This window comes from Vipera berus, assembly GCF_964194415.1.
Source record: "Vipera berus genome assembly, chromosome: 5".
In the NCBI taxonomy this organism is placed as follows: domain Eukaryota; kingdom Metazoa; phylum Chordata; class Lepidosauria; order Squamata; family Viperidae; genus Vipera; species Vipera berus.
In genome coordinates, this window is record NC_138207.1 from 78,058,603 (window position 1) to 78,083,461 (window position 24,859).

General features: G+C 39.1%; 1 protein-coding gene across 2 annotated transcripts in view; it reads left to right on the forward strand.

The window, feature by feature from the left end:
* Positions 1-758: 758 nt before the first annotated feature.
* RNLS (renalase, FAD dependent amine oxidase) overlaps positions 759-24,859 on the forward strand; it is a 159,098-nt gene continuing 134,997 nt past the window's right edge. The window contains exons 1-4 of one of the 2 annotated variants that reach the window (XM_081328993.1): positions 759-888; positions 1,671-1,776; positions 8,517-8,659; positions 9,165-9,326. In XM_081328993.1, coding sequence (XP_081185119.1) covers positions 768-888; positions 1,671-1,776; positions 8,517-8,659; positions 9,165-9,326 — 532 coding nt within the window. In that variant the 5' untranslated portion in view covers positions 759-767. The remainder of the gene's footprint in view (positions 889-1,670; positions 1,777-8,516; positions 8,660-9,164; positions 9,327-24,859) is intronic. The other variant, XM_081328994.1, reaches the window with a different exon arrangement.

A 24,859-nucleotide genomic window follows, 5' to 3' on the forward strand; every position in this document is an offset into this window, starting at 1 on the left:
ATGGCCAACTAGAGAATGAGAGTTACCTGGCCTCCTTAAATACCTAGCCAGGTAAACGGACAGCCAATAGGGTTGGCCCTAGGTTTCCCGCCGAAACTGGGTTTCCCGCCAAAAACCGGTCAGGCCAACGCCCCCTGGTGGCTGTTGCTATGCAAGTGCCTGCATACATAACACAAACCCCTGCACAGCAATCTCGCGTTCATATCTTTCACCGCCCCCTCAAAGATGGGTGGAGGCAATGCTAACTCCGAAGGGTCAGACCCATCTAAGTCTCACCCCGCATGAAAATCCACTGAGAAACGCACCGCTCGGGTGGAGGTTTGGAGATCACGACTTTCGCCATTTCAATCCTCCTGTAGATTTCCAGGTTCCAGAACTAAAACGTTTGACGGAACGGGGCCGTCCAAGGTTGCTTAGCTCGGAAGGGCCTGCAAAGCCGGGGGAGAAATCCCTTTTCAAGGACAAGTTGACCCCTCCGGTTTTTGGTTTTTTTTTGTTCCCCCCCCCAGTAGATTTCGTCCTTTCCTGAGGGATTGAACTAAATCAAGACTTCTGACGCGTTCGGGACTTGGCGGAGGCAACCGCGGCGCAAAAGCTGCTTTCCTCGTGGCGCCGCGAACAAGATCGGCGGCGGCTGCTTGACACGGGAAAAGGGGCGGGGAGTCAACTCCCTCTGCCCGGCTTCTGGGTTGCAAGAAACTCCAGGAAAAGGGAGGAGGATCTGGTGGGCCGGGCCGGCCCGCCTCCTTTGTCAGACGGGTCCGGCCATGGCGCGGATTCTGATCGTAGGCGCCGGGCTGACCGGTGGCCTGTGCGCTGCGCTTTTGCGCGCCGAGTTTCCTCAGCGCCTCCTGCGCGTCGTGGTCTGGGAGAAGGCGCGGGGCGCAGGTGAGTGGGGGCGCCTTTGAAGCCGCAGATCTTACGTGTTGAAAGGGCAGGCGGGCCCAATTGCGGGAATCCGGGAAGGTTAAGATATAAAACAAGCCACGCTCCCCCGTTTTGCCAGCAATTCATCTGGCCCCGAGTGAATTTTACGGCCATCGATAGGACTCCCCTTTTCAGGATTGCTCGCGCTCAATAGTCAGCCAATCTTTTTTTTAAATGAAACTCATTTCCCAGTCAGGCTGCAAAAGCTTTCCCGGGCAAAGCACCCTAGGCCAGGGGTAGGCAACCTCGGCTCTTTTATGACTCATGGACTTCAACTCCCAGAATTCCTGAGCCAGCCAAGCTGGCTCAGGAATTCTGGGAGTTGAAGTCCATGAGTCATAAAAGAGCCGAGGTTGCCTACCCCTGCCCTCTAGGCAAAGCAGCCGAGACGCTTCGGTCGGATTCAAATAAAGAGGCTAACGGATTTCCAATAGCAAAGAACGTAAAACGCTCAGGTGCTCACAGCAGCAACTCGGCGCGTGCTTAAACGCGAAGTAACGCTTCCCTGCAAATTGCGAACCTCGGTGAGATTCCTGCCTTAGATTTGCAGCCGGCGTCGTTGCCCGCCGAAGCTTACTCAGCGGCCGTGCAACCCGTGCTCCGCAAGGATTGGTGGGGTGCGAGGGAGGGGGTGTTTCCCTGTTACTAGGCTGAGATTTGCCCCTCCGGAGAAGCTGATTGGGCACTCGCGGGCGGCGCGCGCGCTAAACGGCTTTCTGTCTCCACGCACGTGACTTTCCAAGGGGGAAGAATGTCGACGAGCCGGAGCCCTCACGACCCGAAATGCACGGCTGATCTGGGAGCCCAATATATCACGCGAACGCCCGGCAATGCGAAGGCGCATCAGAGGTGAGCGAAAGGGGGAAAGGCACAGGATTAAACGGGAGCTCTTTGGCTTGGAAGACGTGTCGGTAAAGGGAGGTCGAGGCCGTTGTAGCAACAAGTGGTAGTTCGTACTTGGGATCATCAGGGGTTGGAATGATGTGCAAATTGCTATTGAGCAATTTTGAGGGCAGCCCTGAGCTGATTTTGACAAAAGATGAGCAGGGATGCGCTGTGGATGGGAGACCACTAGGAAATCCCAGGAATGTAGCCCAGGCTGAAAAATGGGGGGAAACAGGAGAAGAAAGCAATGGGGATGGCAGATTACGTCCATAATTCTTGTTGCCAAGAAAAATACATGGACTTGTCCTCGGAGGCAGCAGGACTTGGGTTTAACTTAAGACCTGAGGGTACATAATCAGCCTTTTTTAGTTGCTACTCAAATAATTTTTTTTCATCAAATGTCCGCTGTAAGAATGATAACTGTGCATGGACTTGGTTTCATTCATGGTTATATGAATGAGGACACGGTGAAGATGTCGCAAATTCATTCTGATGTACAAATGCACCTATAAAATGCTTTCAGGTAGAAGTTGTTGGTTTCATTTGGATAGAGGCCGTCAAACCTAATATTTAATAGAAGGAGGAAGGTGCGTTGGATATGTCTGCAGCCTTGAGTTATTTATATAAATAATAAAGGTGGGATAAAAACTAATAAAATTTTGCTTCCAATAAAGAGCTGTATTAGGTTTGCAACATCACCTATTAAGTAGTCCTCATTTTACCTCAGACATCAACAGTTCTTATTCATGACAGTGATGGAAAAGTAACGTTATGACCAATGTCCACATTTATGACCTTAGCAGTCTGTGTCTCCCTCCCCCGTCATGTGTTCACCATTACATTACAGTCAGTCAGGCATTGTCCATTTCTCTTCCCCCCCCAATCCAGGAAACTGCTTGAACAAGTGATGTCTTCCTGAGCTACTTTTTTCCCCCACACCACAAGGGATCACCTGCTGGCATCAAGTTCCCTTCGTCCTCTGCGCTCCCACAGGGAGGGCCTTCTCAGGGTGCCGCCGGTAAAAGACTGCCGGTGGGTAACACCCAGGGGGAGGGCCTTCTCTGTGGGTGCGCCTGCCCTTTGGAACCAGCTGCCCGTGGAGCTTAGGACTGCCCCCGACCTTCGGTCATTTCGCCGGGACCTGAAGACCTGGCTTTTCGAGCTTTCCGGCCCAGGCTGAGAGTTTTAATTGGGGTTTTTATATTTTTTTCAGGGATTGAATGTAATTTTTTAAAATTGTTTTTTAACTTTTGTATTGATGTTTTTAATCACCTTGTAAACCGCCCTGAGTCCTATGGGAAAGGGCGGTATATAAATTCAATAAAATTCAAATTCAAATCCCCTTAAAAGTGCTAAAAAGAGGTAACTAATTGATTAGAACAGTGGTGGCGAACCTATGGCACACATGCCAGAGGTGGCACTTAAAGCCCTCTCTGTTGGCATGCGCGCCACTGCCGCCAGCAGTAGGTCCATCAGGCCACCACCACTGCCTGGAGCAGGAGCCGCACCCAGCACAAAGGAGGTGAAGCTCAAGTAGAGGTCACCAACTATTGTCGATTGGTGGACTGGAAGAAAAGGGAGGGGGAAGCATTTTACATGCATGCATGCACGCATGGGGCCACGAGCACGCACGCACTGCAAATGGGGTGGGGTTAGTGCCTGCGTGATACTAGCCCTGCCCCATTCTTCCATGGTGCAGCGTCTTGCATCTGTAGTGCTGCGGCAGCCGTTTTTGTGCCTTGCAGCACAGTGGCCCATTTTTGTGTCCCCGGGTTTTGCGTGCCAGAGGTGGCACTCAGAGGCGCCTCCCAGCCCCCCCTGAGGGCACCACAATGCTGATGCGGCCCTGGCACTTTGCGATAAATAAATGGGTTTTGGGTTGCGGTTTGAGCACTCGGTCTTTAAAAAGTTTGCCATTACTAAATTAGAATCTGACTGCAGCTTTATATACATATATACACTATGTACGTATCATTTATATACATTTATAGAATATTCAATCTTAAAAAGGTAAAGGTTCCCCCGCACATGCATGCTAGTCATTTCCAACTCTAGGGGCTGGTGCTCATCTCCGTTTCAAAGCCGAAGAGCCAGCGCTTGTCCGAGGACGTCTCCGTGGTCATGTGACCGGCATGACTAGACGCCAAAGGCGCACGGAACACTGTTACCTTCCCACCGTAGTGGTCCCTATTTTTCTACTTGCATTTTTACGTGCTTTCGAACTGCTAGGTTGGTAGAAGCTGGTACAAGTAACGCGCTCACTCTGTTACGCGGCATTCGGGATTCGACCCGCCAAACTGCCGACCATCTGATCGACAAGCTCAGCGTCCTAACCACCTTATTCTAATAATATGTGAAATCAGCATCCTGTGTGTTTTTGTTGTGACCTTCCTTTCTGTTCCCACCATGAGTAAACCTTATTCCAAATTTTGTAGTAATCTGACTGATCTTTATTTTTAATTTCCAAAGTTAACTTGTCCATTTCTGCAAACGCCCAAATAATAAATAATGTCACTTCACTCTCGTCGGTATTTCACTGTTTTTCCATTTCTGGGTGAACGTCATTCTCACTGCTGTGATGATGTGTATCGTTATGTATAACTTTTCTTTGCTATGCTTCTCTGTTGTTATGCCTAGTAGGAAAAATTCTGGTCTATAATCTACACTCCGTCCTGATATTTCTTCTAACCATATACGAATCCTTTGCCAATACTTTTGCGTCTTATTACAGGACCACCAAACATGAAAATAAGTACCTAATTCTTCGGAACACTTCCAACAGCTAGGGGATATTGCCTTGTATATTTTGGCTAATTGTGCTGGGGGAAGATGCCACTGGTAAAACATTTTATATAAATTTTCTTTATAAGCTGAGGCTAGCGTTATCTTTTTATTTCTATCCCAAAGAGTTTGCCAAATATCAAAATCTATGCCATGTCCCAAATTTTTAGCCCATATCAGCATTGGTTCTTTAACTTGTTTCTCAAACATTTTGTACCCCAATAGCAAACTATACAGTTTCCTTATTTGTTTCTAATCTGGACCCAATAAAATTTTATCCAATGCAGTTTCTTGAATATTTATCCCCCACTCTTTCTTATCTTTCCCATATCGTGTTTGTATCTGTAGGTACCATTCCAATTTTATCCCTTGTTGTTCTAGATCATGTCTAGATTTCAATTCTCCCATTTCATTCATAATATCCTTGTATGTAGTACTGTTTTCCAAATTAAACAAATTTGGGTAGACTATCGCTTCAAGGGTGGACAACCAGACTGGTACTTTAATGTAATTTTGTTTTCTAATTTTATTCCAAATTTTAAGTAGCTCTTGTCTAATCTGATGGTTTTGAAAATGTTGATATAGCCCTTCCTTCTCATCCCATAGGAATGCGTGCCAGCCTAATTGTAGATCATGGCCTTCTAGAGTTAATAATCTTTTATTCTTTAAAATTATCCATTCTCTAATCCAGGCTCAAGTTTCCCCATCTTTCCAGGTCTTCTTTTATTTGTTTCACTATTTTATCATAATTGTCTTCTTTGATTGAAGTGCATCTGGCCGTAATAGTAATTCCTAGATATTTTATCTTCTTAACTATTTGTATATCCATAATCCTAGCCAAGTGTTCTTTCTGTTTATTCATCATATTTTTAACAATCATTTTAGTTTTACCCTTGTTTATTTTCAGCCCAGAGGCTTCTCCATATTTATCTAATTCTTCCAACAGTTTCGGTCCCGATTGTTGTGGATCCTCCATAATAAAGACCAAATTGTCCATTACCTGGTGTCAGTGGTTCTCTCCAGACTATGAAAACAGCTTATCTGCTGATTTCTGATCAACCTGTAGCTCTGTACCAAGCACAATAGTAGATCATCATATATATATTTTTCTGATGAGTAAACCTAAACGCATTTAACATCCATAAATATGGTGGGTTCAGACATTGCACATTTAGGTTGCATTTAGTCATTATGTGAATCCATCCAGAAATAGTTTATTCAGAAAACCATAATTAAAGCACACAATATGTGTACCATATCCCTAATACGTTGGCAAGATGGAACATACTATGTGCAAGTCCTCACTGTCCTCGCATTTTTCAGTGTAAATTTGAATAGTCACTGGTTGCAAGTTGAGGATTACGTGTAGTACTTATTTTACATTTCCCATAAAATATTATTTACTTCAGGCATTATGGGAAAGTTAAAGTGGTGGCTTATAAACTTTAACCATTTGCCCATAGCCAAGGCAAGTGTTGGTGAAACTGCTCTCTGTGGAAGACTTTGGAGTCCTTACAGCTTCTCCAAAGTCTTGAATATTGGTTACGTCTAGGCTGATTTGCTAGACCATAGTTTAGCAAATAAGCCACAGTTGGCTGGATTCACACATTGCTGTAAACATAATCCATTAATTTAAAACAAAACCAGTTAAAATTATTCTAGAACTTCCAGAACTTATTTTCTTTAGTATTCTAAACCAGGGCATCCAAATGTGGCAACTTTAACACTTGTGGACTTAACAAGAATTCCTCAGCCAGTCATGTTGGGTGAGGAATCCTGAGAATTGAAGTCTGTAAAGTTGCCAAGTTTGGAGATTCCTTTTTTAAACTAATAACTAAACTAATGCTTCTAGAAACATACTGAGGACAGAGGATAAAGGCCAAATTCTTTTCTACTATAACTTTACCATGACCCTTGAGCAAACACAGTGAAGAGTTGCTTTTAGAGAAAGTCACTACATTGGGGTCTCCAGACATAAAACTCCAATGGAAGAAGTAATGTTGTTTGCAAATTAAATTATTTCTGTAGATGAAAACTAAAACAGGAAACTAATTAAATAGTGTATTGGAAAACATGCTGCTGTGTGCATTTTTGGAACCAAATGTCAGCCATTTTAGATTGGGGTCTTTGTAGTGCTGTGAGAAAGGAAAAAGTGAAATTCCCCTTTCATATTGAGCCCTGTGTGCTGATCACTCTAAACAATCTAAATGAAAACCCTACATTACCTGATTTGAAATGGAGGATTTCTGGGTGCAGGAGCCAGGAGATACTTATCTAAGCCCATGTAAGTGTAATTGCCTAGTAGGGTTATACAAATATTTCAAGAGGATAACTTCAGAAGAGGATATAAAAGAATAACAGAGTTGGAAAGGACCTTGGAGGTGTTCTAGTCCAACCCCCTGCTCAGGTAGGAAATCCTATACCATTTCAGACAAATGGTTGTCCAATCTTTTTTAAAAAAAACCTCCAGTGTTTGAGCACCACAACTTCTGAAGGCAAGTCATTCCACTGATTAATTGTTCTAACTGTCAGGAAAATTCTCCTTAGTTGTAGGTTGCTTCTCTCCTTGCTTAGTTTATTTATTATTTATTTTATTTTATTACATTTATATACCGCCCTTTCCCTGAGGACTCAGGGCGGTTTACAGGGAATTAAAATCAAACATACAAAAGTTAAAAGCCAAGTTAAAAAATATTAAATTAACCCTGTACTATTAAAAACCCCAATTAAAATAATTTTCTCCTCAGCCTGGGCCCGAGAGCTCAAAGAGCCAGGTCTTCAGGCCCCGGCGGAATGATCGGAGGTCGGGGGCAATCCTCAGCTCCACCGGCAGCTGGTTCCAGAGGGCAGTTATATAATAATTATATATAATGTTTGTTCTGTTTGAAAATAGCAAACAGTGACCACTGCAACTCACCAGGACTCATTCACTATATGTCTTCTACAGCTGTACCACAGACTTTTGTGGACCTTTTGGCTTCTGAGGTTTAACTGAATATCTTTCATATTCTTTCAATGTTTCATTCCATCTTTAGTACCAAGAATCTAGTATATCAGATCTTAAAACTGGTTGAAAGTAATGCCATAAAAATATTATTCCAGTTAATCTTAAGGCTTGTTTTATTTGTGCAGAGAAGAACATTTCATCTTGGGTGTAATTATGGGTCACTCATAAAATTGTTCTTAAAAAAAAGAACCCAATCTTCACTTTTGTAACACAGATAATCTGCTGTCTAGTTACTGATTTAATGCATTTGTTTAGTGGTTCCCAGGCTGTAATTTCTGTAGACTGCTTATAAAATGGCATACCATTTTGCTATCAAGACCTCAGAAGGAGATGGGACCATGACAAAAATGGAACATGATTTAATTTGAATTAAATAATGGTCATTTGATATAGTTAGCCCTGAAATAAGTAATAATTTCTTCTTTATTCTCTTTCACTTGATCACTTTACTTTTGTATTCATCTGAATAACATTTGATATCTGAATCAACTTCAACTGATATATATGTTTTTCATTCTGCCTCATGGTGTGGTTGGGGCCAGGATCTTTTTGCTCTCTATTTTTCCCATCTTGTAGGATGTTGTCCAAATTGGTTTAGGTAATTTAATTAAGGGGCAAATTTTGAAAGCAAGCTATAATTAATGATTGTTGGAACAATGATCTAAAACAGGGGTCCCCGAACTTGGCAACTTTAAGATGTGGACTTCAACTCCCAGAATTCCCCAACCAGCATGAATTTGAAGTCCACCAGTCTTAAAGTTGCCAATTATGGAGACCCCTGATCTATAACTATGAATTTCTGTCTTAAATTTTTAAATCATATAAAAGACAACCAGTTAAAACCAGTAGTATAATCTAAAATCTGTACAAGAGCAGTCAACAGATTAATTAGTTAACAGATTAACTCTCTTTTTAGCTTTTATGAAGATTTGTTGTCTCATGGAGTCCTGAAGCCATTGACTGTCCCAGTAAAAGGAATGGTGGTGAAGGAAGGAGTAGATAACTTTGTAACACCCCAAGGAATTTCATCCATTGTTAAACATTACTTAAATAAGGCAGGTGAGCTTCAGATGTTGATTTTTCTGTTTTTGAATAATAAAATTCACTGAAATGCTTGGGGGGCTTCTGCCAGAGCCAGTGTTAAAAAGTCAAAATGGAAGCAGTAAAACCCCATTACTTTTTGGTACATGTGTAATACATATTAAAATAAAAAGGGAGGAATTTTGATCACAGTTGTAACTTCCATCTTGGCATTTATTATTCCAACACACACCCAAAGAGACATAGCCAGTCTTACAGGTGCCCCAGCTTGGGTGTAGGTGTGGATGATTAAAAAGTGATACTTCACATTCATCCTCATGTTGGTATGAATGATGAAATACCCTGATACAATCAGTTTTTACAATGATCTGGTATCATTGTTTCAGCTCCCAGATTTTGTCCCTTTTCTCGGTCACCAATTATATTTATTTATTTATTTTATTTAGTTATTTAATTTAAATTTATTAGCTGCCTAACTCCAAAGGGATTGTAGCATCTGTTAGCTTCTCTCTTTCTTTCTCAGCAGACGCAGATGTGTTCTACAATCACCATGTTACTCAGATCTGCCTCAAAGATGGAAAATGGGAAGTGGGCACCAGTACAGGATCTTTTGACTACTTTGATACAGTTATTCTCACAATGCCTGTCCCACAGATTCTTCACCTTCAAGGGGATATTGCAACCAGTAAGTTTCCATGTTCAGTTTTTGTTTCATTTAGTTCATGGGTAGCTTTCTCACAAAGAGGTTATCTTCATATAATTCTCAGAGGTAGTTTGGGCAAAAGATGTTTTCCTCTTACTTTGCGCACCATGGCCAAATGAAAATTTGAACCATGGTCTTCTCCACTCTAATCCAGACTCCTAAGCACAATATCACCTTGAGTGTCCATCCAAAAAGTTCCCCTTTTTATGACTCATTTAATATGCAGGCTTTTTTTTCCTTTCAAAAAGTCATTTTCTTCTGTATATCTGACGCATCAAAAATGTGAGAATATTTGTAGTCTTAAAAGTGTGCCACTTGCATAACATAAAACTCAAGTGGTAGGATCTGGAAGCTTGACGAGTGTTTAATTGTTTCACAATATTCTGAGGGTGGTTTTTTTTATGATGAGCTAAGCTTTGTTTCAAACTTAAAGTTGCAAAACAAGAAGGATCCTTAACAAACAAAGTGAAATGTTGAAGCTTTTGTATATGTCTTGCTTTCTTCTACTGCCTGATTAAGGAGTTAGCTGCTAGGATTGCAGCTGACAGATTTCAAAATAGCGATTGGGGATTGTATTTTGGGGCACTATGTGTGCTTGCATTTAATACCCTTATACAGAAATACTCAGTCTGAAGGAAATACTGCCATTAGAGTTTGCGGTCATCACTGGAGACTTTCTACTCTCCCCAATAACAGATTTTGTGACCAAAAAAGAGGGCTTTTTTGTCTGAGGCACTGCATCTGTGGATTCTCTTTTCCAGGAAAATAGATCAGATTTGATGTCATTTCAGTATAGGACAAACGGTCTTTTTATTTTATTATGTACACTGGTTTCAATTACAGTTGCATCTGTCCTGGTGAACACTTTTGTTTTAATCCTATTTTTGCTATTTCGTGCACTGCATCATTGTTATAAGCTATCCAATGAGTTTTTATTGAAAAGTGTTGTAGAAGTGCTTTACATACATCAATTTCTTAAGTGTGTTATAGTCACTTTATCTGTGTCTTAACATTCTGCATGCCAAAAGATTCAGAAAAGGACTAGATTTCTATTTCTAACAAAAATGATTGGACATCATCCTTTGCCATACCTGAAGACAGCCGAATAATTTGAAGGATGACAGGGAACTATAGCAATCAAGAGACAGGTAGTTTTATCTCAAATACCACAGAGGAAGTGGGAGAGAGGGAGTGAAGGGGGCAATAAATAACAAAACTTAATTTTTGGTAGCAATAAAAATGTAAACTTATATTACTGCTCTCACATCTGTGCTTTTGTTTTATAAGCAGGTTTAGTTTACCCAGACATTGGGACAGTGAGGTCAATGATTGATATATTTTTTTAATGTTGGCTGTTTTAGGATGCTTTGAATTGAGCTTGTTTATCTTTACTGTTTCTTTATGTTCTTAGTGCGGTTGCTATGAGCTACCCAGAGTTATACTGTAATACACAAGATTACCGGCCATGTAAGTCTCTTACATAAATAAGTAACATTATGTATATCATTACTTTGGTTAACCAGCTAGATCAGACATGTCAAACTCGTGACGTCACGTTACGTTGCATGACGTATCGGTGGGTGCAGTTTCCTCGTGACGCATCCAGGCCGTCAGTTTGACACCCCTGAACTAGATCATAGAGCTATCCAATGTTTAGAGTAGATTCATCACAAGACATTGTTCATTATCTCCATTCTATTCAGCTAAAATTCTGTGGATTTTTAAACCCAGCTTTTAAATACTTGTTCTAGATAGGCAGATAGACTCACACTTGTGATGTTACGATGCCTTAGGGGCAATAGAAGAGTGCTGTGTTTCGTATTTTGGCTTTAGTGGTTTCCTTATTATTCATCTAATTTTATTTTTCATTATAAATATCGGGTGTGTGCTGTTTTTCTTGTATACATCTGCAATTAATGATGTGTTTGCCAAAGGAACAGATAAATAAGATAAGCTTTCAATGCTGTTGATTAAGGTGGGTCTTCATATCTGGGGATATTTTCTCCTGATTGCAGCAAGTTAACCGATTAAATCTAATCAGCAGCACAGGCACTTTTACAATTTCAATATTTTCTTCTTCCTATATTTGGGCCGACAGGGTGCATCAAAAAAAAACACTATACACACACACACCCCTATAGAATTTTCATTGTCAAAAACGCATATTCTGATTGAATTCTGATGTGAATCCTTTCTCAAAATACTGTTTCACATTTCTTTGCATTGTATTTCCCCTGAGTGAAAAGTGTTTGGCATTTGAAGGGTTAGCATTTTGTAAACCTGGAAGCAGTTTTTATGTTGCACTGGAAGTAATTTTACAACAGATGAGGCAATTTTGCACCTTAGTTGCAGTACTTGAATGAGTCAGTGGATGGCAGCCTTCTAATAATCTTTCAAAGGGCTCAGTCAAATGTAAGCTGCCTTCAGAATGTGGTGTATAAAATGCTAGCAGTTAGCAGATTTTTGATCTCTCAGTTAACTGTTTGTTGCATTTTAAAAACTTAAAAGAGGAAACATATTGCTGAGGTTGAAAGGCTTCTTTAATTTTTGAGAAGCCAGTTATTAGAATAGTAATATTCTAATACAGCACAATAAAAAAGAAATCCTAATTTTTCCATCATGTTTAGTGCATTTTGTGCTTTGTGAAGTACATCCATGAACGTTCTTGGAGACTTTGGGCTAAATTGTGAACTTTGAAAAGCTTTCTAGTTGAAGTGAGATTAGATAATTTTGAAAATTCTGCTTGGGCTGTTCAGATATATTATTATGTGAGATATTTTAGATTATGCCATTACACGTGCACACGTTTATAAAATACGTATAATTTGGTTGTAAGAGTTATTACAGATCTGCTGAAGGAGTTCAGTGAAAATGGATTATTTTCCCTCTAATCCCAATATACTTGGTTTCATCCTTACAACTTCTCTAAAATAGAGTGTGGTGGTAGAGCAAATGGCATATACTGCATGTCTTTTTTCTAATGTTAGAAAAGTTGAGGAAGGGAGTGTAATTTGCCTTACCTTTGTGGGCTCCTAATGTTATGTTTTCAGCCATTCTAGTTGTCTTCTTCACTTTGCTTAACATTTTCATATCACGTTAAACCAGTACTTTGGTCATGGTGATTTAAATAAGCCATAGTAACCTAGTCTAAATATAACACTGAGATTCAGTGGAAATGTTCATAGTCACTCGTGAACAGGGAAGCTTATAAATTCATTATTATCACGATCATTGATTTGTGAATAGAACTCAGATTTCTTTTAAAAAAACAATATGTAATTATTTTCCTGATCCTTGATACTATGTTATCCCTTGATTACTGTAATAATAATAATGATAATAATAATAATACCACCACCACCACCCTTTTCAGAACTACCTATATACTCAAACACTATCTTAATAGCTGCTAGGTCAATGGTTAGGACTTGAACTGTTAAGTTTTTATCACTCCCAGACTGTGAATCAGATTGAATATTAAATCAATCATGATGATGAAAATACACCACTTTCTCCATTTCTACTCTCCCAGTATGAGAAACAGTTGCACATTAAGTTGCATTTTTTTTCAGCTTCATAAAAGCTATACTCCATTGTTTATTTTCTTGGAAACTGTCTTCAATTACCTGTGAGCTTCAACTGAGCCATCAATAAAATGTTTCAGCTGCTTGGGCAGATAGATCACAGAGATTTCAGAATCGCTTGGGAAGCAGAAGTCTTGTGGAGAAGACTGGAGAAAAGAAGAAACGAGTTTATAACGTGCAGTGAATAAACCTAGTCTTTCAATGATCTCTTTCCTTATCCTCACTTTGATTCTTTGGAGAATAATGCATTCAGTTAAATCATAGTATGTAGTAGCATCTTAACAATCTTGGCTGATCTCAAAAAAGCTAAGTAGGGTTGGGTGAAAGTACTACATAGATAAGTATACTGGGAAACCCCAGGGTTCTAAGCTAGGCTGAGAAACTGAAAAAGACACCCTAGAAAAAAGCAATCGAAACAATTCTCATGTTGCTGATGATAAAACTGAATGTCCATTCCATGAAATTTCTTGGAGTCCAGTTCAAGTTTATGGTTGTAGGAGTTTCATCTAGATTAGAATTTCTCAACTTTGGCCTTTTGAAGATGTGTGGACTTCAGCTCCCACAATTCCCCAGAGAATTCTGGCAGTTGAAGTCCACGTACCTTAAAGTGGCCGAGATTGAGAAACACTGATTTAAATACTTAAGCAAAAAAACCAAACACTTATATTTGTACCTTCCAACAATTATAATAAAGCATTCATTTTTAAAAATCTGGCAAACATACTAATTCCTTTTTTGAAGACTGCATTGGGACTAGACAATTTGCAATGCTAGAGCAGAATTTGAGTTCTCTCATTGTACCTACCAGTATTTACTTGCTTTGTGTTAATGAACTATTAAACACTGTGATCATTCTCATTTGTTCTCAAATGCCTCATGGGATAATTCCCTGCAGCTTTGTTCCATACTGTAACACAATGCAATTGTTCCATAGCATAAATGTTGCTTGTAAGATCTTCAGTCAATTATCTTTAATTCTCGTTGAATGCATGGTTTGAGATAAAGTAAAATAGTCAGAATGTCTTCTTATTGAGTGAAAGGACATACGTTGAGATTGGATAGTGGCAGAAATAAGCATAACATTCTGTTTTATCATGGATTATTACATTCTCAGAATCCCTCATGTAATAATGTTTTATGATGGATTGGGTTAAAAACAACACCTATATTGTAACTTCTTTGACCATTTGGGTACTGACACTCCCGTATACAGATAGTCCTCAACTTACAACCATAATTGAGCTCAAAATTTATGTTGTTAAGTGAGATAGTTTTTAAGTGAATTTTGCTCCATTTTACAACCTTTCTTGCCACAATTGTTAAGTGAATCACTGCACTGTTAAGTTAGTAATACAGTTGTTAAGTGAATCTGGGTTTTACATTGACTTTGCTTGTTAAAAAGTCGCAAACATCCCAGGACACTGCAATCATCATAAATATGAACCAGTTGCTAAGCATCCAAATTGTGAAAGTGTGGAAAATGGTTATGTCATGTCATTTTTTTCAATGTTTTAATTTCTAACTATCACTAAATGAACTGTTGTAAGTCAAGGATTAACTGTATTTATATTAATTGAAAAAAGCTTTTGTCCTATAAACAAGTCAAAACGACACTCTTCAAACATGTTTGGTACTATCTCAACTGGTAGTCTGCATTAATACCATTCTGTTATTTCATTTAAGCAGCTATACTCTGCCTGATGCGTATGGGATTATGTAGAGGGTTTCTAATTCTAATGCTTTTATTCTCATCAAGAGTTAGTAGAGGCACAAAAACCACTGAAATATATATGAAACAGAAGCTTATCAGATCTTATCATCTGCTTTGTGTGAAAATGTGTTACAAACGAGAGAAATTTAAGAGAAATTCTGAAAGAACCATGATACATAATTGATCTGGTGAGAAGGAGATAAGTCCTTAACTGTTCCTCTGATATTTCCAAGTATGGTAGACTAGAAGCTAAGGAGAGGTTATCTTAAATATGCCACCTATCTTCATTAGCTTTTATTAGCTCTGAGCTGCAGACTAAATACCCATTCCACTAGGAACCAAGCTATAAGTAATGAAAAATTAATTTAAGCCAGGGGACTCCCAATTTTTCAGGGTCAGAGAGAATACTATGGGCACTCTCAGAATGGCTCTTTTGGTGGACAAGGGACAGTTTCAAAATACCTTTTACCCTCAGGGCCTTGTTCCAAATAAAACATTGGACTTCCATTTTTGTTTTCCAGAACGTCTCTGGAGTACGTGTGGGAAGCAAAGATGATGCTTAAAGCTGGTGTTTTGCCTTATAAAGTGCATGTTTCCTTTTGGTTTTTTTTAAGCGTATTTCAAAAATCAGCTGTGACAAGTGGCAAGAGAAATGCCCCACAACACTTTTTTAGTGTTTATAGATTCTTTGTTGTATCCGAAGGCTAGGCATATGGAAATCCAGTTTTAAAAGCCATGAAGGACCCTGAATGCATTTCTGCTGGATGTGAACTCTTCACCCAGCCTGTCTCACAATTTGTTATGAAGAAAGAATGAATATGCAGTGAATCCCTACAATCTCCTATAGGGAAGGAATGAGTAAAAGTGTACAAGAATTAATAGTACTGTTACATCTTCATGAAACTGGAGTCGTGCAGTCTGATGACCTCTATTTTCACCCATAGCAGAGTCAAGCAGAGTTGTATTCTGACCACCTTATTATTTGACTTCTACTTTGGTGACATTGTACAATCTTCACCAAAGGGGAATTACTTCTAGTTGACTGCGCCATAAAGCAATTCTCATTTTCTTGTATGCAGGTGGCACAAATCATTTTATCTATTTCTCAATTCTACTTGCAACAATCTTCACATGCTTGAGCATCATACTTTAAAATATGGAAATTTCAAAGCTGGAAATTAATTATTGTAAAACAAAGGTGGCAGTATTTTCCAATTGTTATCAATAGCAATCCACATAACAATAAAAAAACCAGTCAAGATGAATAGGTCAAGCCCTTTCAATATCTGCATCTTATTCTAGGTTGTTGTTTTTTTGGTGTTTTTTTAAAAAATCCCATTTATATCCCGCCCTTCTCCGAAGACTCAGGGCGGCTTACAATCTAAAGCACAAATGAATGTGCTTAGCAATAGCCTTCATTCTATGTATATGCCTGCTTATTATTAGGGCTTTCGCCCCCCCAAGCGGCATTATTACAAAGTCACCTTATTGCCCCCAACAATCTGGGTCCTCATTTTACCTACCTCGGAAGGATGGAAGGCTGAGCCTGGTGGGACCTTGAGCCTGGTGGGACTCGAACCTGCACTAATTGCAGGCAGCTGGTGTTACTTAAGGAGGCATTAGCCCACTGCTCCACCAAAGCTCTTAAGAAAAGACCTTAGGTTAGGAAAAGACCTCAGCAACTTTTTCAGTTAGGAGAATCTGCAAGCTGCAAAGGTTATGTCTGTCCTCGTAATACATAAATTATTTAAAATGTAGTGCTAACATCCACATTACAAGTAGTCATTGGCTTTATGACCACAATTGGAACCAGAATTCTGGTCATTAAGAGAGGGTCATGTGACCATAGCTGATTTTACAACCATTTTTACTGTGATTATTAAGCAAATCATAATGGTCATTAAGCGAATCACACAGTCATTAGGCAAATCCAGCTTCCCCAGTTCATTTTGTTAAAAGCCTATGCAACTGTAATAGTTTAATGAAAAAAATGACTAAGGATGACATGAGAGCAGTGTTCCAATAACTAAGGCAGGGGTCCCTAACCTTTTGGGCACCAGGGACCAGTTCCATGGAGAGAGGTTTTTCCACGGACCGGAGGGGGCATGGTTTTGTGTGCTGCCTGCATCCCGCAGATGCTTTGCTTGTTTGTGCAGCCTGGTTGCTGGTATGCCATGGCCCAGTACCTGTCCATGGACCAGGGGTTGGGAACCCCTGATCTAAGGGACTGCCACAAAGAAGAGGGGGTCAACCTATTCTCCAAAGCATCTAAAGGCAGGACAAGAAGCAATGGATGGAAACTAATCAAGAAGAGAACCAACCTAGAACTAAGGAGAAACTTCCTGACAGAACAATTAATCAGTGGAACAACCTGCCTTCAGAAGTGGTGAATGCTCCAACACTGGAAGTTTTAAAGAAGAAACTGGACAGCCATTTGTCTGAAATGGTATAGGGTTTCCTGCTTGAGCAGGGGATTAGATTAGATTAGAAGACCTCCAAGGTCCCTTGCAACTCTTGTTATTCTATTGTTATTGTATTATCGCATAAATGTGTTCCAGTTGCCAAGCACAACATTGAGGTTACATGACCATGGGATGCAACAGTCATAACTTTGAGGATGGTTTCTAAGTCACTTTTTCTGAGGCTGTCATAACTTTTGCTGGCAAATGAGTTTTACTGGAGTTAGACTGTGTTTTGGTAAAAAGCAAAATGAGAATCTGTCAACTGAAGTAATGGCTAAAAGAGGGGTGGAGCTTTTGCTCAGCTTATACTGGCCAACATGTCTTGACTGAATGCTGTGGATGCCATGAAAGAAGTCAAGCAAATAGTATTTTGCCCAGATCTATAAATGAACACAGGCAGATCCTCAAACTACAGATGCTGTTTGCTTAGCAACTACTCATTCAGTAACTCTTTGAAGTTCCAGTGATGCCGAATGAGGAGACTTACAACCATTCCTCAAAGTTGCAGCCATCACAGCTTCCCCAAGGTCATGTGATTGTAATTCGGGCACTTGGCAAGCAGTGACAATTATGATGGTCATGGTGGCCTACAGCCATGTGATAGCCATTTGCAACCTTTATAGCAGCTTATTATTTTTTATTTATTTTATTTATTTATAAAATTTATTGGCTGCCCATCTTGCCGGCTTATAGATATATACATACATACGTACAGTTACAACATAAAATGTTAAAATCAGACATTAAAACCGAGGACATGAGGGGAGGAAGGGGGATCTGTTATTTCTCAACCAACCACCTCCATTGCAGTGTTCCCCCACTGGGGCCCCAAGCCAACTGGCAGAGCCAGGTCTTTAAGCCCTTACAAGAGGATAGGAAGGTTGGGGCCAACCTCACATGGGGGGGCAAGATGTGCCAGAGGGCAGGAGCAACAACAACAGAGAAGGCCCTCGTCCTGGACCCTGCCAGGCAGAATAATCAGCCTCACAGGACCCGCAGCATGTTTCCTCTGCTAGCACAAGTGGTACAGGCCAATCCCAGAGGGGTGAGATGGTCCCTTGAGTAACCTGGACCCAGGCCATGAAGGACTTTAAAGGTAATCACCCAATACCTTGAATTATACCCAGAAGCTTCCAAATACTATTCAAGGGTAGCCCCATGTAGAGTGTATTACCATAGTCCAGCCGTGAGCTTCCAAGAAGCAAAGTCAGTAAGCAGCCTTCAGGAAGTTGCAAATCAAGGTCATGTGACATTGTGCTTAATGACTGCACCTGATTTAGTTAACGACTGCAACCATAACCGCCATTGTAAATTGTCACGGTCATATGATACTTTTATTTTATGACCATGTCACTTAGTGATAGAGTCCCCAGTCCCAATGTCAGTTGTTGATTGAGGACTATCTGTACTGCAGGAATTCTTTTAAATTTCCAAATATCTCTTCAGTATTTGGGGCATGCACACATCAAAGATAATGGAGATGTTGTTTAGCAAGGTAGTTTGTCAAGAACACCTTTGGATGTAGAGATTGAGACCGCTGCACATAACCACCTGAGCTGCCCTGTGCCTCATATTTGGTGCTTAGAATTAACCTTTGTCCTTATCAGCAAATGCTTGGACTGAGGTTAGTCTGAAATCCTGGCCTTTCTACTGAGAAATCAGACCAGGGTACTCACACTGGAATTCTGCTCTATTATAAATGCGATTAGAAGACAATGATGGATGTGATGTGAATTGTATTTATTTATTTATTGGTTGGTTGGTTGGTTCAATTTCTGTGGCTGCCCATCTCAGTCAATTATTCTGGGTAGCTTACAGTTCAGAAAACACAATTACAATTAAACATTTTAAAACAACAAAAACCAATAAAAACAATTACAGACATCCAATTTGGATCTAATCTGGGTCAGTCACCGAGACCAGAGGTTCAGTCTTCCAAGCTTTCGGACTCATGCTGGGAGCCATCTTCAGGAATCTTCTCTCTAGCAGAGTATGTGTTTTGGATTGTTCTGTGTGGTACTTATATGGTACCTGTTGTATGTGGCTTTTTACATTCAATTCAACATATACATGAGCAAGATATTTGGCAAGTTAGCAGTATAGCCAGGAAACCGGCCCTTGGCACATTGAACGGGTAAAATATGTTTTCTGTTGGAGAGCTCTGACTAAACAGTTCTAGTGACTACATATATAATTGGGGACTGAAAAAAATAAGTATGTTTTTTTCTCTGATTTCCAGTATATGGTTCTGTCAAGTAGTATTTGTAAGTACAGAGTCCTTGCTGAGGCATGTAATTGACTATTGAGTATTGAATATTGACCACTGAATTGAATGTGCCATATTTTCTATATCTGTTGCTCCACAAACATGTTCTTTCACGATATTGCGCTTCATGGAATCATACGTATTTGATCATAAGATCTAGCTGCTCAAATCTTGCCCTGATATATCCTATGGTATTTAGTCAAACCCTCTGTCAAGTATTTTTCTGTTTAGAAGGTCATTTCGGCCACCCATTTCCATGACCTAATATTTGCAAGTGATTCAATATCAGTTTGAGCATTGTGTTAAATAATATATTTGTGTATGTTATGTGCTTTACATTACAACTTTACAGTTTTCAAAAGACAGTAAAAATAGGCTTTTCAAGTTTCGTACAGCCTTAACTACCCTACTGAATCACAAATTATTTCAAGCCTAGTATGGGTTGACTGTTCTCAAAAACAATAGTGTGCATTTAACACAAGAGGTCCTTAATAATCCAGATTTCTTGGATTTGGTTTAATTTCTTGGATTTGGATTAAACAGGCAGAAAGTGAAGGTTGGTTGGTTGGTTGATCCCTTGTTTTCATCAATAGTGGAATTTGCATTTCAGGATCTGTAATACATTTGCCTTTGACTCTAATAGGTTCTTTCTATATTGTCTCAAAGGACGGCTGAGCAAGCAAGAAGTACGTTTGTTTCAGTTAACTCGTAGGAGTCTAGAGATTTGCATAACTAAAGAGCTGTTCTGGAAATGATTAAATTCATCTTTTAATGTGAAACTGATTCTGACTTTCAGATGTGTACACATTTTTTTAAAAAAATATGTATGCCTCAAGTGATATAGTGTCAAACATAAAAGCTGTTTCAATATCCAGAAACTTAATCACAGTCATCTGAGTAAATTTTGGTAAACCAAGGCATTGCCAGTTCTGATAAGTACTTTGTGTATTGTCTGCAAACTGACATCTCTTAAATGTCACAATTATTTCACTTACGTTTGTTTCTCCTCCACACTTCTGCAATCTTTTAGAATATTTGTCTGCTTACTTTGCATAATTTGACTTGATTCTAGGTTTCTAGTAGCAGAAGGTATCACTTTAAGGGGCTAAATATAGTTTTGAGGAAGTTGTCTCAAAACAAGCCGTTTACAAGCTCTCACAAGCTAACGTCTAAGATAAGCTTCCTAAATCTGGCACCTTCCAGGTGGGTTGGACAAGAATTATCACTAAAGGGTGGTGAGAATTGAAATCCAACACATTTGAAAGGCATTAGGTTGAGAAAGCCCTGTAGTAAATTCTGTATATTTCTCTACTGCATTTATACATTTGTTTTGTCATCTTTCAATTATACAGTGAAGGCTCTAAGAGAGCATCTTTAGTAGCACTGAATATGTTTTACAGCAAACTACAATTGTGGGAGAAAGTTGCATTTCAGCACAACTATCAGAAGTTCGTCTTCTCATTTATAGCTCTCAGAGCTCAAATTGGGGGGTGAGTTTTCGTTCCTGAAGCAATCAATAGCTTTGCAAAGGAGACAAAAGTAATTGAAAGTAACTGATCTAAACAGAGCAACAGTTCCTGAATTTCTCTTGTTTCTAAATTTTATTAGGAGATGGCAAATTTCTGTCATGCCTTTTTACATTACACATTTTTATTGTCTTCATTTGGGTTTGTTAGGGGCTTTTCTATTCAGAGATGGGGGAGGGGGGGAAAACCACTTGAAAGTAGATTCATTTTGATGGGGATCTTATCCATAGATCACTGTCTCAGTACCTTACTGTAAATGCCATATAATTCAGCAATCTGTTGTTAAAGCCATAGAAACTATACATATCTTGTGAGAAACTGGAACGAGAACTGTGTTGGATGCTGAAAAAACAATTTGCAATGATTACTGCTACTATTCAAGTACATGGGAAAGAACTCAGCAGCCAAGAGTTCTCCATATCTACTCATACTCAGCCAAGAATACTAGAATAATTCTCAGTGGTGGACTTACATGTCTGACTCTGGGTAGCCATATATATTATTTTGGTGCCTGCTTTCACATGTCATGATCCTTCTTGATTTTTTGCGCAGTGCGGACCTTTAAATTTAAGATAGTAACGTAATTAGGGATATATTAAGAAGTGACTCTGTCATTTCCTACCTTAGCTGTAGGGCTATATAATGTGCCAGGTTATAGGAGTAAAATACTCCTAGTGTGAGAAATTATGGAGAAACTGGGAAAGGGGTGGAAAGAAGAGTAGGTATAAAATAGTTGAGTTGAAAGGCATGTTAGTTGGCATCTTATCTTCTCAGTATAGAGTTAGGCCAGGTGATAAGAAATCTGAGAAAAAGCATTCCAAAATGTAGAATATTTCACTTTCATCCACTCACTATCGAGGAGAGAAACTGTTTTTATTGTACAGTTTCCAAGATTCTGTATTTAACCCAAATTAGCATTACTGAAATCTCCATCCTTTTTGCCTTCTTGTTCTTGTCCCACTAAATGATACCCACAATAAGCCAACTAAAGGCATAGGTAAGCATTTATTTTTTGGTATCTTCAGACAAAGCAGAAAGGTGACATTTGGGCTATCCAATTTTCTACCTTTTATATATTTCCTGTCAGATATTGGGAAGAATACAGGTTGAAATGATGCATGTGCATTTGTGAGAGCATAAAGACTGTCCTGGATTTTATTTCTGTCTGTGCTGCAAGGAGACATTATTTATTATCCTGAATTGTTTTCCTTAATACAAAAATCTATTATTATTTGGCAGTGTGATTACATAAAGCATCCTTTTCCCTAGCAGCAAACGTATTTGATCCATTGAAAAACTTATTTGTGGTAAGAAAAATTATCAGTTTAGACCTACTAAAGTTGGACAGGCTAAGGTTATAATGGATTGCATAATTAATATTAGCAAGCCAGACACCATATGCTGTCTGCTAGGCACCATATATTTTTGGGTAGAAAAATTATTCAGATATTTAGCATTGTTAATTAATTTTATCTGAATAACTTATGCAATTCACATGATTGGGGTTTCATTTCCATAACTGTTGTCTTTGGGACACCATATGACATAAAAGGGAAGGAAACATTTTCACAACATAAGCTGTATTTTATTTTCATTTTATTTTCATGTACAAATGTTAGAAATGAATAAATTAGGGGACCTTACATGGCTATTCTATTAATGTTCCTTTCATCAAATTGTTTGCCATTCTCAAACCTTGATACTGAGAAAGAAATAAAAAAGACTACAAGCATTTGTACCATCATACAGTCTGTGCAACAACATTGAGATATATTTATATTTATATTTATATTTAGTTACATTTATATACCGCCCTTTCCCTGAGGACTCAGGGCGGTTTACAGGGAATTAAAAAATCCAACATACAAAGTTAAAAACCAAATTAAAAAATATTAAATTGACCCTGTACTCTTAAAAACCCCAATTAAAAATTTCTCCTCAGCCTGGGCCCGAGAGCTCAAAGAGCCAGGTCTTCAGGCCCCGGCGGAATGATCGGAGGTCGGGGGCAGTTCTCAGCTCCACCGGCAGCTGGTTCCAGAGGGCAGGCGCTCCCACTGAGAAGGCCCTATCCCTGGGTGTCACCCGCCGGCAATCTCTCACCGGCGGAACCCTGAGCAGACCCTCCCTGTGGGAGCGCACTGGGCGAAGGGCGTTTGATGCCGGCAGCAGGTATCAAAATAAATAATTTCAAATAAATAAATATCAAAATAAATAATTTTAAAATAGCAGTCTTAGTTTTGAAATCTGTAAAAAATTGTTTTAATTATTGGGCTTAATTTATTTTTTATTTATTTTTAATCCCATTTATATCCCGCCTTTCTCCGAAGACTCAGGGCGGCTTACAATTTAAAGCACAAACCAGTGTGCTTAGCAATTTAATTTAATCTATTTTAATTTTAATTTTAATTTTAATTTTATACTATTTTTATATTGTATTTTATGCTGCCCTGTAAACCGCCCTGAGTCCTTCGGGAATAGGGCGGTATAAAAATTTAATTAAATAAATAAATAAATAAATAAATAAAAATGCTGAACATGTGCATGAAAGAATTTCCTTTTTTGCATAAAACCATGTTTCAACTACAAAGTATTGCAAGATTTCATTATCTTCCAGGTTTGTAATAATTTTCTAAACTAATTGGTTTTCCATGTACACCTGCCAATCCTAGATCTAAAACAAATCATTAAAAGTTGTAGACGAATTTTATATTTATATTTTATAATATAGATTTCTATATTATACTGAACATAATGGTGCAGTCCTATGCACAATGTACGTTCAAAGAGATTTACGTCCAAGTAAGCAGATTTAGCCTATGCTAAAGTACTGAGAATAAATTTAGTAGTGCTTAGTTTTAAATTTCTAGATAATTTTTGCACACAAAGTGCTTTTTAATTATACTTTACAAATTAAGGTTATGCAAAATTGGGTGTGTGGCAAATTCATAATTCCATCAGTTTTAATCTTAAAACTTTTCTAGAATGGTGAGAACAACCTACTTCAAATGTGAAAACTAATGTTGAAAAATAGGTTTTGAACCAAAAGCCCACACATACACAGAGCCTCCCACAAAAATATGAAAAGTGAAATGTCAAGAAATACATTCACCTTTATAGAAGACAAGTTGGGAAAGGAGTAATTGTATTTTAAAAGACTTATGGAAATGAGGCATGTGTAAAATTACAGCTGTTACATGCATGGCTCTCTACATGAAAAAGCCATTGTGGAACCTCTTAGAAAAATAAATATTATTTGTAACCAGATGTATTGTTTTAAAAAAAACGATGGACAGACTTGCTTCCTCAGTAGCTTAACTGCATTTTTTTAAAAAAAAATCTTTTTCCTTACGTTATCTTTAGTGTCTCAGTTTTAAAACAAGCTGGGTTCAAGAACCAAGCTGGCAGGAATAGCCAATACTCCAGAAGATAGGCTTAAGATACAGGAGGATCTGGACACACTCGAACACTGGGCACTATCTAACAAAATGAAATTCAATTATGAAAAAAGTAAGGTTCTACATTTAGGCAGGAAAAATCAAATGCACAGGTATAGTATAGGTGCTACCTTGCTCAATAGTAGCAACTGTGAGAGAGAGATCTTGGAGTCCTAGTGGACAATCACTTAAATATGAGCCAGCAGTGTGCTGCAGCTGCCAAAAAAGCCAACACAGTGCTAAGCTGCATTAACAGAGGGATAGAATCAAGATCACGTGAAGTACTAATACCACTTTACAATGCCTTGGTAAGGCCACACCTGGAATACTGCATCCAGTTTTGGTCACCACAATGTAAAAAAGATGTCGAGACTCTAGAAAGGGTACAGAGAAGAGCAACAAAGATGATTGGGGGACTGGAGGCTAAAACATAGGAAACGGTTGCTGGATTTGGGTACCGTAGTTTCCGGCGTATAAGACTACTTTTTAACCCATGAAAATCTTCTCAAAAGTCAGGGGTCGTCTTATACAC